The 15359-nt window shown below is 57.5% G+C and overlaps 4 protein-coding genes across 11 annotated transcripts in view; 3 read left to right on the plus strand and 1 right to left on the minus strand.

The window, feature by feature from the left end:
* PTPRA (protein tyrosine phosphatase receptor type A) overlaps window positions 1–2794 on the plus strand; it is a 129348-nt gene extending 126554 nt beyond the window's left edge. For all 8 annotated transcript variants that reach the window (XM_069796691.1, XM_069796716.1, XM_069796706.1 and 5 more), the window contains 5 exons: window positions 16–150; window positions 544–669; window positions 1158–1309; window positions 1630–1765; window positions 2470–2794. In XM_069796691.1, coding sequence (XP_069652792.1) covers window positions 16–150; window positions 544–669; window positions 1158–1309; window positions 1630–1765; window positions 2470–2544 — 624 coding nt within the window. In that variant the 3' untranslated portion in view covers window positions 2545–2794. The remainder of the gene's footprint in view (window positions 1–15; window positions 151–543; window positions 670–1157; window positions 1310–1629; window positions 1766–2469) is intronic.
* A 2724-nt stretch (window positions 2795–5518) lies between these two features.
* LOC138687770 (progonadoliberin-2) lies at window positions 5519–7425 on the plus strand. The gene is made up of 4 exons (XM_069796860.1): window positions 5519–5550; window positions 6463–6602; window positions 7148–7213; window positions 7303–7425. The coding sequence occupies exons 2-4, from the start codon at window positions 6465–6467 to the stop codon at window positions 7324–7326; spliced, it is 228 nt and encodes a 75-aa protein (XP_069652961.1). The 5' UTR covers window positions 5519–5550; window positions 6463–6464; the 3' UTR covers window positions 7327–7425.
* Window positions 7426–7910: 485 nt separating this feature from the next.
* On the plus strand, window positions 7911–10743 carry MRPS26 (mitochondrial ribosomal protein S26). Its single transcript, XM_069796834.1, has 4 exons — window positions 7911–8242; window positions 9084–9221; window positions 10004–10127; window positions 10521–10743. Exons 1-4 carry the CDS (start codon window positions 7947–7949, stop codon window positions 10650–10652), a joined length of 690 nt encoding a protein of 229 aa, XP_069652935.1. The 5' UTR covers window positions 7911–7946; the 3' UTR covers window positions 10653–10743.
* Window positions 10744–11830: 1087 nt separating this feature from the next.
* On the minus strand, window positions 11831–12910 carry LOC104313184 (neurophysin 1). The gene is made up of 3 exons (XM_009912011.2): window positions 12791–12910; window positions 12411–12615; window positions 11831–11880 (listed from the first exon to the last, which is right to left on the minus strand). The coding sequence occupies exons 1-3, from the start codon at window positions 12908–12910 to the stop codon at window positions 11831–11833; spliced, it is 375 nt and encodes a 124-aa protein (XP_009910313.2).
* Between the last annotated feature and the right edge of the window lie 2449 nt (window positions 12911–15359).

The following is a 15359-nucleotide window of genomic DNA, read 5'->3' on the forward strand; positions in this document are numbered from 1 at the left end:
GTTTTCAAATCGCAGGGTTATCGCCAGAAGGACTCCTATATCGCTAGCCAAGGACCACTGCAGCACACGATAGAGGACTTCTGGAGGATGATCTGGGAGTGGAAATCCTGCTCCATAGTGATGCTAACGGAGCTGGAGGAGAGAGGCCAGGTAAGCGCCCAAGGATAGCTGCATTTAAGCACCAGCAAAATAAATCCATGAGACCCCTTAAAATCTCCCGATGGCCCTGGCACTGCCAGCGCTACATGCATTGGGTGCTATTTCACCCTTTCTCTGGCAGGAAATATATTTTGGCCTCTACTTCTAATGCAAAGAATCCAGTTGTTTTTAGACCCAGGGTGGGGAGATGTTCGATAAAACAACTCTGGACCTTCAGTTCTCAAATCAGCTTTGGGTGCAGTGGGCAGCTCCTCTCTGTAACAAGCCTGTGGGATCCCACCTGGTTTTGGGCAGCTGCCAGCCGCAGGAGAAGACTTCTTCTATTCAAGCCCATGGGAAAAATATGGGGTCTTCAGCCTGTCTCCTCCTGTAATGCTTTCTCAGGAGAAGTGTGCCCAATACTGGCCATCTGACGGCTCTGTGTCCTATGGAGACATCACTGTGGAGCTGAAAAAAGAGGAGGAGTGCGAGAGCTATACAGTGCGGGACCTGCTGGTAACGAACACCAGGGTAAGAGTCTGGCCTTCTCCCTGTGGGAAGCTCTGGGTGCTCTTGGGTTTGGCTGTCATTAACCCTCGCTGATGTTTATGGTGCTTTGCGATTCCTCTTGCAAGTGCTGAACCTTCCCTCTGGCATCTTCAGCTCCATCGTCTCCCCATCATCCCAAAGTAGCGTCCATCCCCTGCAATTCCACTTTGTTCCCTGCGCTTACCTCCCACCCCTGAGGGTTCCTGTCCTGCTGATCACTTGTCATGCAGCCCCTCTGCCTTGCTGCCACCCAGCAACCCTCGTACTCCTTCTGCCTTGTCCTTGTGCCCACCACGCGGCCTCCCTCCTCCTTCCCTACATCCTGCCCTCCTCCGTGTCACAGGAATGCCTCCCCTCCACAAGCAGACAGCTTTCCTAAGCCGCTGGTTTTCCCAAAGCCCTGAGCTGGTGGGTTTCTTGGTACGGGTCTCCCACCAACTTACTGACCTCGAGCTGTGCTCTTCCACCAGGAAAACAAGAGCCGACAGATTCGGCAGTTTCATTTCCACGGCTGGCCAGAAGTTGGGATCCCCGGGGACGGGAAGGGAATGATCAACATCATCGCAGCTGTGCAGAAGCAGCAACAGCAGTCTGGCAACCACCCGATCACTGTGCACTGCAGGTAAAGCCCGCATGGAGCAGGGGTTGGCCACCCCTCCAAGGGGACTTGCTCTACAAGGCGCTTGGGAGATGGTCAAAGGTCCCTCAGAAGACTTGGGCTGAGCAGGAGCAACCCGGGCAGACGTGGTACGGGGTTTTCCTGCTTGCCTAAGCAAAGAGGCTTCAGTCTTGTAGTGCATGTCCTAGCGAAACTGGGTGAGGCTGGGACAGGTCCAGTGGCTCCTCCAGTTCTCCGGTGGTTCCCCTGTGGATTGTCCCTGGAGCAAAACCAAGATGGTCAGGACGGACGTTTTCCTTTACCTTCTGGTTTCTCTTTGCCAGTGCTGGAGCAGGAAGAACAGGCACCTTCTGTGCGCTGAGCACTGTCCTGGAAAGGGTGAAGGCAGAAGGGATTCTCGACGTCTTTCAGACAGTGAAGAGTTTAAGACTACAGAGGCCGCATATGGTGCAGACACTGGTAAGCACAGCTGAGCCCACCCCACGCTCCTCCTGCCACCCCAGACCTCAGCAAGAATGGGCTGGGGACTCAATGTTGAGCAAAAACTTCCTCGGTTGAAGGTTTTCTCTCTCTGTGAAAGATAAGGGATGGAGGTGGGTCAGGATGTATCTCCCCTTCCTCTTGTTAAGTCATCTGGAAGAGTGGAGCTTGACTGGCTGAAGGCATTGAGCCCCTTTTGAACACTGACACAAGCTGTAGGAGCCTCCTTGGAGACATCCTCAGCCACAGCCCACGTATTTAGGGGCTCCAGGAACCTGGAAACCTGTCCCAGAGCAGCTGTGGGATGGGCTTGGGCGTGCAGTGTGGCAGGGCGGGGAGGAGCAGGCAGGACTAGATGAGGTCTCGCAAGAGGGGTTTGCAAGGATGCTCAGGGATTTACAAAAAAAGTCTTTTGGGGTCAAAATAGGACCTCAGAGAGGAAGGGGGAAGCAGAGTTTCTTCTGGTGATGGCACCCCAGCAAGGAGGGGGGGGCAGCCTGGTTTTTGGGGGCACAAAGGAGATGGGACCTGCTCACGGGTGAGAATCCAGTTCCTGCCCTCGGTCTGGGCTGAGGACACCTGACCATGCCTGGTCCCAGCTTGCCGCAGACCACGAAGCATCAAATTGTGTCTTGTGTGTGGATTTTCTTGGTCTAACACTGTGTTCTCCCCGAATCCCGCAGGAACAGTACGAATTCTGCTACAAGGTGGTGCAGGAATATATCGACGCCTTCTCAGACTACGCCAACTTCAAGTGAAGAAAAAAAAAATCCATGTCCCGAAACAAACGACAGAAGAGTTGCCTTCTTTAATATTTTGTAATATTCTGTTTGTTAATATACCCCCCAAAAAAATATGTGTATATATCTTAACTGTTTTAGAGGTTGGTACCATAAGCTTCATATTAGCTGGAGATTTTATATGTAGCAAAGTGTTAGTGCAGATACTGTTGGCTCCTTTTTTTCCAATGTTTTATTGGGGAATTAAATAGCGTGATGTTTGGATTAATATTGTCATACCATCTCTCTTCTGGAGAGTTGATACAGGCTGTTATTTTGTTTGTAAATCCTTTTTTTTTTTTTCTTGAGGGAGTAAAGCCTTTTTAAAAAAAAAAAAAAAGAAGAAAAAGATATCCTGGATCTCATCTGAAAAAAACCCCACAAGCACAAGCTTTTTCCAACCTGCAGGGAAATGGTTTCACATTTTTCTGCTGGTCAGCTCTTTAAAAAAAAAAGGAGAAAAAAAAAAAAGCTTATTCTGTGTGTGTGTATATATATAAATACCCCAATTTTTGTATCAAAAGCAGAAAAGTTTCCTCCTTCAGGGTCAGGCCACCACGTGCTGCTGGTTTGGAAACTCTAATGACCATTGCAGCAACCGTTGGGATTTCAACCCAAAAAACAAACCCCAGAAAAACAAAAGGGTTTTTGCTCCCTGAAGGAAACGTCCGTGTGTTTGGTGCCAGATTTTAGACCTGCCGCGGGGATCAGGGTCAGAGCAGGACCCCTGCATCCCCAAGCCAAGGATGCTCGCAGTGGCCCTGCCGTCCCCGCTGGTCCCTTCCAGGAGGATCGGTACCGGTGGGCTCCCAGCAGCGAGGGATGCTGCTGCATGGGGTCTGGGGGCTCTGGCTGGAGAATAAAGCGGCTCCGCGTGGTCCGAGCTCCGTGTTCTCACCCGTTGTGTCTCTTCCCAAGTGCCACCCAGACCCTTCCCTCTTCTTGGTCTATAACAGCAGCGAAAGAGAAATTTTTGAGCAGTCTCGAATTGACAACGTGCTGCAGGTTTTTGCCTCCATCCTTGGACCAGGGGACCTCCATCCCTAGATGCCAGAGGAGATTTCAGATTATTTCTCCTAGAGTCTCAAGAGATCATAGAATCACAGAATGGTTTGGGTTGGAAGGGACCTGAAAGATCACCTAGTTCCAACCCCCCTGCCATGGGCAGGGACACCTTCCACTAGACCAGGCTGTTCAAAGCCCCATCCAACCTGGCCTTGAACACTGCCAGGGATGGGGCAGCCACAACCTCTCTGGGCAACCTCCTCCACTGTCTCACCACCCTCATCATAAAGAATTTCTTCCTCGTGTCCAATCTCAACCTACCCTCTTGCAGTTTAAGACCTCAAGAAGGTCTCCAAACGGTCACTGGTAAAGCACTCGCAGGTTTTTAAAGCTGAGGGAGACCTTTCTCCAGCCTGGGGGATGCTCTTGCCGCCCTCCAGACAAGTTTAGAGGTTTTTCCTTTTTTTTTTCCTCTGGAGGTTCCATCCTGGAGATGAATTTGGTTTATCAAAGGAGGCAAAAAATAACTGCCGATTTTTATCATTCCCCTCCCAGAAGAAGAAATGTGTAAGGAAACCCTAACACTGGTGGTGGGCCAGGGCACAAGAAGAGTCCAAAGGGTCAAGAAAAGTCCTAAGGGTAGAGAGAAGTCCTGAGGACCCAGGGGTGCAGCACTTCAATATTAAAAAAAAAATAGGTTAATATGCTTGATTTTAATAGGTTTTTTTGTTATAAAGAGGTGTCTGGTGAGATGCCTTCCTTGGTCCTCCTGCAGTTGGGGGCACCATGCCCTGGTTAACTGGGGGAGCTCCATCCCCCCTGGAGGCACTGGGAGAACTGGGTTCGGAGCGGAGATTTCACCCCAAGGATTTGGCTGGGCACCCCGGGCGGTGGTTGGGTGGGGGGGGGTGGCAGGGCTGGGGGACAGTGACATCCCTGCCCAGCCAAGGGAATACTCTAGGGACATGGGGTTGAAATCTAGCAAATCATGGGAAAAGGCATGCCCTGAGTCGGGGTATCCGAGTTTTCCAGCTTAGTTTTTCCATCCAGGTAGGATTTCCCAGGACTGGGGCGGGGGGTGGCGGATATGGACACGGACCACCCCAAGTGCCTCCGCCCGCTGGGCGCTGGCTGCTCCCCGATAATATTAATGAGGTTTTTGCCCCTTTTTTCCTTCCTTCCCACAATCGCTGCGGGGACGGAGGAATTTTGGGGGCTGGGGAGCTGCCCCGACCTCTCACTGCGGCGTCTGCCGTGGCCCAATCCTGCCGCATCTGACTGCAAATAGCAGAGGCACAAGCAGCTGCTGGAGATAATCCGGGGCCAGATCCTGCCTAAATCCCTTTCCCGGACTCCGTCGCATCCCCCGGAGCCGGGGGCTTTGGTTTGCGTGGCCATTGCCAGCATCCGGCTCCGATTCGGAAGCGATAAACCTGAAATGAGGGAAGAACCGGTGAAATTTGGGGCTGGGGCTGGGTGGGGAAACTGAGGCACAGAGAATTGCTCCCCTCCCGGCCCCCCCTTCACCAAGAGCATCCCCCTGGGGGCTGCAGAGCAGCTCCTGGGCGTCTTGTCCATGGGCTGGGGACCCTCTGGGCTGGATCCAGATCCGGCCCTTTCCGAGCCGTCGGGAGCTGCGTCGAGAAATGAGCCCATTCCCGGGGGTTCCCCAGACCCCCCACCCTCCCCAGCCCTGGGTGACAAGCCAGAGCGGGGTCAGCAGGGCAGACACCCCCCCCCCAAAAAAAAAAAAAAAGAAAAAGAAAAAAAGGGGTGTCAGGGTGCTGTCCCGCATTGCCAAGGGGATTTAGGAGGAAGGAGGCGCCGGCACGGGGAGGCCAACGCCATCAGCATGGTCACGGTCCCCCGTGGGAGCGGTGGCCAACGTCACCGTGGCCGATCCCTACAAATAGCGGTGCCCAGCACGGTCCGGCCACCGCTCCAGCCGGCCACCGCCGCCACCGTCACCCGCCCGGCCAGGTGAGGCTGCCCCGGCGGCGGGGTGCTGGGTGGGGGGGTGCTGGGGGCACACGGGGACCCTGGGGTAAGTGGGTGGGTGGGTCCTGTTCGCCCCAAATAGGACCCTAATGGCACCCCCGGGGGGTCTGTCCATGGTGGACCCAAACCCCAGGCAGCACCCATGGGTGCTCAGCCCCTCCGGCATCTCCATCCCCAACCTACCCTAAAGAGCACCCATGGGTGGTCATACCCGCTGCATCTCCATCCTCAGCCCACCCCAGGCAGCACCCATGGGTGCTCATCCCCTCTGCATCTCCAACCCCAATCCCACCCCAGGCAGCACCCATGGGTGCTCAGCCCCTCTGGCATCTCCAGCCCCAATCCCACCCCAAAGAGCACCCACGGGTGCTCATTCCCTCCAACATCCCCCAGCCCACCCCAAAGAGCACCCGTGGGTGCTCATCCCCTCCAACATCTCCCAACCCAACACACCCCAGGCAGCACCCATGGGTGCTCATCCCCTCTACATCTCCATCCCAAAACCCACCCCAAAGAGCACCCGTGGGTGCTCATCCCCTCCAACATCTCCAAACCCACCCCAAAGAGCACCCGTGGGTGCTCATCCCCTCCAACATCTCCAACCCCAACACACCCCAAAGAACACCCACGGGTGCTCATTCCCTCCAACATCCCCCAACCCACCCCAAAGAGCACCCATGGGTGCTCATCCCCTCCAACATCTCCAAACCCACCCCAAAGAGCACCCATGGGTGCTCATCCCCTCCAACATCTCCAAACCCACCCCAAAGAGCACCCGTGGGTGCTCATCCCCTCCAACATCTCCAAACCCACCCCAGCAGCCCCCCCCCGGGGCACCCACTGTGTTGGGTGCCGGTGGGACAAGGACCCCTCTGTCCTCACACACCCCCCCAGCCATGGCACCCCGTGGGTCCCTGCTGCTGCTGGCCCTGCTGCTGCTGGCCTCCGCCGTCCCCCGCTGCCCCGGCCAGCACTGGTCCCACGGCTGGTACCCGGGGGGCAAACGGGACCTCGGACCCCCCCGGGCCCTGCAGGTAAGGGCCCTGTGCCCCCCCCCAGGGCGATGATTCCCCCCCCAGGGTAATGATTTCCCCCCCCCAGGGTGATGATCCCCCCCCAGGGCAATGCCCACCCATGTCGTGTCCCCCTGCCCTGGGGCTACCATCCTGCCCCAGGATTTATTCCCCCCCCCAGGGTGACACCCCAACCCCCCCAGTTTGTAGCCCCCCCCAGGGGTAAAAGCCCCCCACTCCTGGCATTATAACACCCCCCGGGGTTATAATCCCCCCAGATTATCCCTCTCCCTGGATTATCCCTCCCCCAAAGTTACCCCCCCGTGACTATCTCCCCACAGAGTTCCCCCCCTCTAAATTACACCCCCCCACGACCCCCCCCACAACCATCTCCCCCACCGAATTACCCCCCCCTCAGATTACCCCCCCCGCGATTATCTCCCCCCCAAGTTACCCCCCTCAGATTTACCCCCCCCCCCAAATTATCCACCCCCCCTCATTAACCACCTCCATCCCGGGGGTTTTATATCCCCCCCCGGGTGGGTTTTTATATCCCCCCCCCCCAGGTCTCGGTCCCGTTCTTTCGCTGCCGCCCCCCCCCGTGCCCCCCTGGGCGTGAGGAGCCGTTGCTGGTGAGTGGAGTGGGGGGGGGGGGACACGGACACGGACACGGGGGGGACACGGCCGGTACCCCCACCGACCCCAGCCCCGCTCCTCACAGGGGGCTGCGCTGCGCCGCCGCTGAGCGGCACCCACCGACAGACCCCCCCGGGACCGACTGACAGACCCCCCGGGACCGACAGACACCCCCCCCCGCCCCCGCCAAGCCGAGGAATAAATGGGCTCGGGGGGAATAAATGTCTTGTGGGGAAGGGGTGTCTTGTTCTGTGAGGGGGGGGGGCGGAGGTCGTGTACCGTGGGGGGGGGGGGGTCATGTCCTGTGGTGGGGGGGCTGTGTCCCGTGGGGGGGGGCCGTGTTTCATGGGGAGGGGGGCGTTTTTTGAGGTGAGGGGCTGTTTCCTGGCTGGGGGGGGGGCTGTGTCCCACGGAGAGGGCTGTGTCCTGGGTGTGGGGGGGGTCCTGTCTCCTTTTTGGGGGGTCTTGTCTCCTTTTGGGGGGTCTTGTCTCCTTTTTGGGGGGGTTCTGTCTCCTTTTGGGGGGTCTTGTCTCCTTTTTCGGGGGTTCTGTCTCCTTTTGGGGGGGTCCTGTCTCCTTTTTGGGGGGGTCCTGTCTCCTTTTGGGGGGTTCTGTCTCCTTTTTGGGGGGTTCTGTCCGTCGTCCCCCCCCCGCACTACATTTCCCGCCAAGCTCCCTTCACAGCCTTCCCTTTCCCATGATGCTTCGCGGGCGGCGCCCTTCGGCGCCATGTTGCCGGCGCTGAGGCGCTGCCGCCGAGCGGGGCCGGTCCTTGGGGCCGCGCTGGGTCCCGCCGTCCTACCGGGACCCGGAGTCGTTCCCGGCTTCTGTCCCGGTCCCGGTCCCGGTCCCGGTCCCGCCTGGTGGCCGCGGTTAATCCCGGCGCGGGGTCGCAAAACGCGGCATGACCCCCCCGCCAAGTCCAAGGCGTCGCGGCTGAAGGTGCCGCCGCCCGTCGACCCCGAGGAGCTGCTGGTGGTCATCGAGCGGTACCGGCAGCACCGGCTGGTCCTCGGTGCCCTCCGGTACCCGTCCGGGGAGGAGGGAGGGTTACGAGGCCGGGCCTGGGGCCGCTGTGGGGCAGGGAGGGTCGGGGGGTGGCTGGCTGTACCTCTGGGCAGGGGGCTGGGGAAGGTTTGGGGGGCTGGTTATGGGGCAGGGGGCTGGTTTTGGGGCAGGGGGCTGGGTGTAGGGCTGTGGGGCAGGGTTGGGAGGTTGTCTGTGGCTCTGGGCAGGGGGCTGGTTTTGGGGCAGGGTATAGGGCTGTGGGGCAGGGGAGGGGTGGGGGGCTGGCTGTGGCTCTGGGCAGGGGGCTGGGTATGGGGCAGGGGGGTGGTTATGGGGCAGGGCACTGGATACAGGGCTATGGGAGAGGGTTGGGAGGTTGGCCGTGGCTCTGGGCAGGGGGCTGGATATAGGACTGTGGGGCAGGGGAGGGGTGGGGGTGCTGACTGTGGCTCTGGGCGGGGGGGCTGACTGTGGCTCTGGGCAGGGGGCTGGTTTTGGAGTAGGGGTCTGGTTATGGGGCTGTGGGGCTACAGTGGGGCAGGGGAGGGTTGGACTTGTGGCCATTTGGGGCTGTTGTGGTGCAGAGGTGGGTTGGGGGGCTAGATGTGGGTCTGTGGGGCTTGTGGCTGGCTGTGGGGCAGGGAGGGGTTATGGGTCTGGGGCCATTTTGGAGCAGGGGCGGCTAGACCCCAGGTTACTGTGTGGTAGGGAAGGGCTAGGGCAGTGGGACTGGGACTGGGACTGTGGTGGGGCAGGGGAGGGTGAGGGTGGTGGGGCTGGCTCTGTTATGGGGCAGGTTTGGGAGAACCTCCTAGGCGCCCAGCCCTGGGCAAGAGCTCAGTGGCCTCCCCTCGGTAGGGCCGAGTTCAGGGCTGAGGTGCTGCAGAAGAAGCGGGAAGTGCTGCTGTCCCAGGAAGACTCAGCGGAGCTGACAGAGGAGCACCAGCGCCTGATGGCCTGGAACGAGGCAGAGAATGCCCGGCAGCGGGCACGCAGGTCAGCCTGGCCCCACACAAAGTCGGGAGGGGGCTGCTTCCCTTCGTGGCTTTGACTTTTGCTTGCGCAGAACTACATTCAACACCCAGGTCGGTTAGAGTCAGGCTTAATTTTTACAGAGACACTTGACCTAAATTTTGACCTTTTTAAAATAAATCTGCATGCCCAGAGGTCATGTTTCCAGCCCCTCCCGCTGCTGAGGTGTAAGTCACCGAGCTCTGGAACTCTGGATGACTTCCCGCTAAGTTTCTCAACGTTCCCTCCTGCGCCGCTCCCAGGGAGCCATCCTCTGGTCAGACATGGGAAGCGTGTCAGTGGTTCCAAGAAAATCAGCATCTGCTGAATCTCAAAAGTGGGAGAAGGTTAAAAGGAAAAACCCGGCTGTCCCGTCCCCACCAGCTGTCCCTTGGCCCATCACAAAGCACTCGAGCTTCCACATCCAGGTCCTGCTGGAAGAATCGCGTGCTCCGACTTGGAGCTCCTAAACCCTGCTAGGTCTCAGGTCCACAGCACGCCTGTCAGTGCCGGTCTGTTTGAAAGCTTTTGTGTTAATTTTTCTCTCCCAGGAGGGGAATTCTTTTCGTCCCCACACTGGGGACAGCAGGGGCTCTCTTCCCCGGTGCCACCGCTCTGCTCCTTCCCGTTTGTTCTGTCTGTGCTCAAACTTGCAAACTTGGTGGCTTTGCATCCCAAGGGATTAGTGTGTCTCACCAAAGTGCCACCCGGCAGAGTGTGAGCATTCACCAAAGCCTTGTTGTTTTGTTTTTCTTTCCGTATGGCAGAGAGGAACGAATTAGGAAAGAAGAGGAAGAACGGAAGAGGCGGAAGTTACAGGCTGCTGAGAACAAGGCCAGGCTAGTGGAGGCTTTCCTGAAAGAGAAGGAGAAGGAAGTTCTCCAGCTGCAGGTAAGAGCCGCTGGTGCCTCCTGGGAGGAACGCTGCCAGCAGGGATTTGATGGCAGCCTGTGGGAGCAATGTGGAAGCCGTAGGCTTATTTTCCTGAGATTTTTTTTGTGTTGGTAGCTGGGAACACAAGTGTTAGCACCTTCCAGGAGTGTTGACAGCATGTGGATGGGATAGAGGTTGAGTGAGAGCTCTGAAAACAGGGTGGAATAATCCTGAGTGAGAGAATAAAGGTTTCCTCGTTCTGGACTTGGCTCCTGCTGAGATCCTGGCGATGCTGGTGCCATCTCAGGGTCTCTTGGAGATCCATGAGCTCTGTGGCCACCAGCAGCTCCTGCGTTGCCCATAGTGACTCGTTCGCTAACGTGCATTAAGAGCCAGTACTTCTTCGTTCAGGAGGAAGCCAAAACGTTCATCACTCCAGAGAACCTGGACGCGCGGATCGAGGAGTGCCTGGACAACCCTCGCAACTACAACTTCGCCATCGACAAGGAGGGGCGGATTGTCAAACGGACGGTGTTGTCTTAGCGGTGCTGGCCTGGTTTCTGCCCAGAGGCTCTGCTTACGAACTGGTTTCTTTCTTTTAATGTATAAATGGCCCACAGAATTGTTGGAGAAAGCCTGCGCGTCTGGCTGTGGTTCTTCTGAAGGGTTAGTGCTTGCGGGAAGGAGGGTGAGGGAGAAACTTGGGCTTGCCACAAGCAGCAGAGGCAGCAGCAGAGGCAGCAGCAGAGGCACCAGCAGTCTGTCTCAGCCCTGCGAGGCGGCGGCGAAGCTGCTGGTGTTCCTGTGCCTCTTGCTCTGACTCTCTGCGATTCCACCTCCCACGTGTTTGGATCCCTCCTGCTTTCACACAAAGCATGTAGTGGGGGGAAAGCAGGAATGGTCCCAGGCAGATGCTGGCTCTGAGCTCCCCGTTGTAGCCCTGGCCCTGTTTGCATGTCGACCCCTCTAGATGCTTTTGAAGGAAAACGAGGTCTGAATGGCTTTGTAGGAAATGCTGACCCTCCGCTTTTTGTTGTTGGGGGAAAGAATTTGTTGTTCCTCTGGTTTCTGCCGTGGTGGAGGGACCCGTCTTTCCTGTTCACACTTTAAACCCTCCTTTGCACATCTGTTGGTGTGGCTAAATGAGCAAATGTGCAGAGGATGCCTAAATGATAGTGGCTTTATGTGTCTCCTTTTCTATTCCCCCCTTCAGCCTTATTTTACTCATCCCCTGGGGCTTAAGTTGTAGATAATTCTGTAGTTACTCTGGGTCCTCTTTGGTGCTTCTGGCTTACTGTGGTCTTGCAGACCAAGCTGCTCTCTCAGCTTTGCCCCAAACCCGCTGGTTTGGGGCTGCCTAACACCAGCCTGGAGTTTGCTGTGGTTCAGCAGAACCCAGGCGGACTGACCACAGGTCCCTCTGCCCTCCCTCACTCAGATAAGACACCAGCTGCAGGAATTAACCTTAAATCCTTATTTTTTATTTATGCTTTCCTAAAAATAGCTTTTTTCTCTCCAGCCAGCCCTCCTGAGACTGCACCTAAAGCAGGCAAGCGCACAAAAAACTCAAGACTTTTTTTTTTCTGTACAAGCTTTATTTCTAATTAAGATCATCACTTAAATCTGAGTCACAGAGCTTGACTTGTCTGTTCTTGGCCTGATGTGAGGCTGGTACAGCTCGATAGATAAGGGATCCTGCAGGTTCTTCTCTCCCGGGTGGTCTACGCAAACAGCATTTCTTGGTCGCAGGATGAGTCAACCACACAGCCCTCTGTGTGGGGAGAGAAAGGGGAAAGCACCGCGTGAAATAAGATGGCACAAACCAGCCCTCGGAGAACCCCCCCCTGCTGTTTTTTAATCACATCGAGCGAGATCGTGTTCACTTGGTGCCCTGTAGCTCCCCAGCATTTGTAGCAGGATCTCTGGTAGCGTCTAACTTAGGGAGGAGGCTGGGATTTTTGGAAAACCATCGTGAAAGCAGGAGGGGGCATGGGCTGCTGTGCGCCGCAGGAATCCTACCGCTTGCTCAGTCCCCTCAATTTGGTTGCTCTCTGCTTTCTCCCTTTCCTTGAAACCTCACGGTCTGTTAGCGTCTTCCCTGGGGTCAGGATCAAGTCTACCCTGAGTGTGCTGGCCCTGGCTGTTGGGGAGATGGACGGACAGATGGATGGGACAAAGAAAGTCCCTTGGTGAACGTCCCTTCTCCCACTTCTATACCATAACTCTGAATTCCCCCTCATGTGTGTGAGGACCCCCGTGATAAGGGTCCCAAAAGAGACGCGGACCCGGCGCTGCCCTCACCACTGCTGCAGCAGATGCCGGGGGCCGCACAGCTCCCTCCGCTGCCTCCACAGGGTTTGTGTCCCGACTCGCAGGGTGTCGGCAAGAAGTTTTCTTCCTGGCACCGCAGGGTTTCGGAGGTGCCGATGTAACAGCCCAGCTCTTCTCCGCAGCAGATGTTGGGACCGAAGCAGTGGCCCTTGTTCCTGGGACCGCAGGGCATGCACTGCTCAGGGAAGAAAGGTGTGGGGAGAGTTAGTAGAGAAAACATCTGGGGTCAGGTTGAACCTTTCCCATGGTCCTTTCCTCCCTCCTGCCAGCATCTTCCCTGTGGAAGCCCCAGGAAGGCTGGGAGAAGGGAAGGAGGGGGTTAGGAGGTCTCCCGGCCCACAGGGACGTACCTTCCTGATGTCCATGTCCAGGACGGCGCGTTTGCCCCCGATGGGGCAGTTCTGGATATAGCAAGCGGAGGAGAGAGCCAGGAGCCCCAGGAGGCAGACGGCGAGCGCTTTGCAGGGCATGGCTGTGGGGTCCGGAGATTTTTTGGCTTCTCATCCCGGCGAGCGGTCGTGTATATATAGTGCTGGCTCCTGCTTATGCATGCCAGCACCGGCGTCACCCATTTCCCTTAAAAACCATAAGGCATTGCTTTCCACACCGAAGGGCTCTGCTAATAGCCAGAGGTCGAGGACGTGAGGTCAAGGCCAAGGTGTTGGTTTTCTCCTTGGTGATGACTCCGATGGCGGGAAAGGGGAAACGTGCGGAGGCTGCGGATGCTGTTTGGGGCTGGGGTCCCTTCTCTGCCAACCCCTTAGGGCTGCCGAGCTGTGGCTTGTCCCACCTCACCGACGTGGGTTGGGTAGGGATGAAGGCAGGCATCTCTGTGGCCAGGTGGGACGTGTCCTCCCGGGAGTGGGGTGAGCAGGGGCTTTGTGTGTCCCTTGGCTTCAAATCCCATCTGGTGGCGGGGGGAAACCAAACCAGTATTGTCCTCCAGGAGCACCTGGGGTGGGAAACGCCGCGTTGCTCCTTTCCACGCATCTCTGCCTGGCCTTTGGGGGATGCTCAGTGCTGGGCTTGTCCTGCTCTGGGATGCTGGTGACACAGAGCCCATCCTCGCCTGCTTTTGTCTAACAGCACCGAGGCGTCCTGAAAACACCAAACCTCATCGGCAAAGGCCTGAAAACCCGAATTTCCCCATTGCTTTTGCCCTGGAGCTGCACATGGGGGCTTGAATGTGATGCCGTGGACCATGTATGTCATCAGCAGGTGAAGGACCCCCCCGGAGAAATGGCACAGAGGATGGGGCCGAAGGCTGATGCAATCATGCAGAGTCCTGCTCACCCTGACCCCTTGCCTTCGTTACCGCAATTAAGAGCTTCCTGCCTTGAATAAATTCCTCTGCTGCGGACAAATCTTACGTCTATCGAGACCATTACCTCGGTCCCTCCCTGCGCCTGCTTAATTGGGAATTAGGCAGCCCAGGGCCCGAAAGACGTGACCTCTTCTTGTCCCCTCTGCCTTGCTTCGAAATCTGCCACTTAGCGTGGCCGGCAGGGAGGGCAGCCGGGTCCGTGTCACCCACCTGGGGTTGGGCAGCCTGTGAGTCCTGGTCCCTGGTGGGGACAAGCCAAGTGCTGGGGTCTGTGTTACTGGGTGGGAAACGGGGCTCAGCATCTGCTGTGTGACATCCCAGCTGCTCAACCCCGGCTGCCGTCCCGCTGCGGTGTGGGGTGGAGGGGAAAATCGCCATCCCAGAGCCCCTACAGCTGGTCTGGGGGTGCCCGGACCCCCACAGGCAGGGTTGGGATGCGTCTTGGGGAGATAAGTGTGGATAAAAAAAACCCCAGTTATCAGCTCCTGGTGCTTTTTAGGACCTCGATGCCCAGATGCGGAGGCTCCTGTCAGCCTGGAGCATCATCCCAGCTCAGCCTCGTGTCCTCATTGCTGCAGGAGATGTTGGGGGTCACATCCTGCATCCTGGGACGGGCTGGGCTTAACACCCCAGTTTCTCCATCCCATGCATGTCCAGCTTAAAGTCAGTCACGCATCTGTGCTGGCGTTGCCCCTTTCCCAATTATTTTGGGGTGATCTTGGGTCGCCCACCTCCCCAGGGCTGGGATAAGATGCTCATCGCGGGGACCAGGCGCTGGGTTAATCCTGCACCCCCTTTCGAGGTGCGGGGAGCTGACACGGGCAGGATGGGTCCTGCTGGCGTGGAGGAGCTCCACCTCCTCGGAGGTGCCACCTCCCTCGGGGACATTATAAAGGACGAGCTGTCCCCCACTCCGTGGTCAGATCCCAGCCCGGAGAGAGCCCAGAGCAGGGACCCCACCAGGGTAAGAGATCCATTGAGGGGGTAGGGAAGGGGATTGGGGTAATGGTACCCCAAATTTGGGGGATGATGGTGGAATAACCAGGGGACTGATCCTGCCCATCGGTGTCTGGAGGGGACCAGTTTGGTAAGCGATGGTGGGGAAAGGTGAGACCAGCCCTGGGGGGTTGTATAAAGCTGGGAACCCAAATCTTTCTTGCTCTTGGGATTTTTTGGGGTGGTTTTCCTTACTCTTTATCATTTTTAGTAGATGCTGCCTGTCGTGCCACTTCCTGAAGGCAACGGGGACCCAAATCTGCCCCAAAGAGGGGTCTTGGCCAAGAGGTAACACCATGGTGGCACCCCCAGCCGTCCCCAGTCTCCCGTGGCTGAGGGTGCTGGGAGGCTCAGCACCCATGGGTGCCGCTGGCGCTCCTGGGGTGGGACCCAGTGGCCACATCCCAAAGGCCAGCTCTGCCTGGGCTTCTTTCCCTTCGTGCTGCAAGGACAGGGCCAAGTCCTGCACCCAGCCCAGCAAAACCGCTGCGGATGGGAGCCAAACCGCATGGGCCTAGATGGGGATTTGGGGCAGCGGGGGGGGGGGGGAAGAAGACTGACCAACCAACCTCCAACCCCCCCACCCTGCCATCCCTGAG

Source organism: Haliaeetus albicilla, chromosome 1 (genome assembly GCF_947461875.1).
Source record: "Haliaeetus albicilla chromosome 1, bHalAlb1.1, whole genome shotgun sequence".
In the NCBI taxonomy this organism is placed as follows: Eukaryota; Metazoa; Chordata; class Aves; order Accipitriformes; family Accipitridae; genus Haliaeetus; species Haliaeetus albicilla.

Coding starts and splice junctions, on each gene's coding strand:
- LOC104313184 (XM_009912011.2), bottom strand. CDS start 12,910: ATGCCCTGCAAAGCGCTCGCCGTCTGCCTCCTGGGGCTCCTGGCTCTC. Junction 12,616..12,790: donor TGGACATGGACATCAGGAAG/GTACGTCCCTGT, acceptor TTCCCTGAGCAG/TGCATGCCCTGCGGTCCCAG. Junction 11,881..12,410: donor CGGCATCTGCTGCAGCAGTG/GTGAGGGCAGCG, acceptor CTCCCCACACAG/AGGGCTGTGTGGTTGACTCA.
- LOC138687770 (XM_069796860.1), top strand. CDS start 6,465: ATGGCACCCCGTGGGTCCCTGCTGCTGCTGGCCCTGCTGCTGCTGGCC. Junction 6,603..7,147: donor GACCCCCCCGGGCCCTGCAG/GTAAGGGCCCTG, acceptor CCCCCCCCCCAG/GTCTCGGTCCCGTTCTTTCG. Junction 7,214..7,302: donor GGCGTGAGGAGCCGTTGCTG/GTGAGTGGAGTG, acceptor CGCTCCTCACAG/GGGGCTGCGCTGCGCCGCCG.
- MRPS26 (XM_069796834.1), top strand. CDS start 7,947: ATGTTGCCGGCGCTGAGGCGCTGCCGCCGAGCGGGGCCGGTCCTTGGG. Junction 8,243..9,083: donor CTGGTCCTCGGTGCCCTCCG/GTACCCGTCCGG, acceptor TCCCCTCGGTAG/GGCCGAGTTCAGGGCTGAGG. Junction 10,128..10,520: donor AGGAAGTTCTCCAGCTGCAG/GTAAGAGCCGCT, acceptor TTCTTCGTTCAG/GAGGAAGCCAAAACGTTCAT.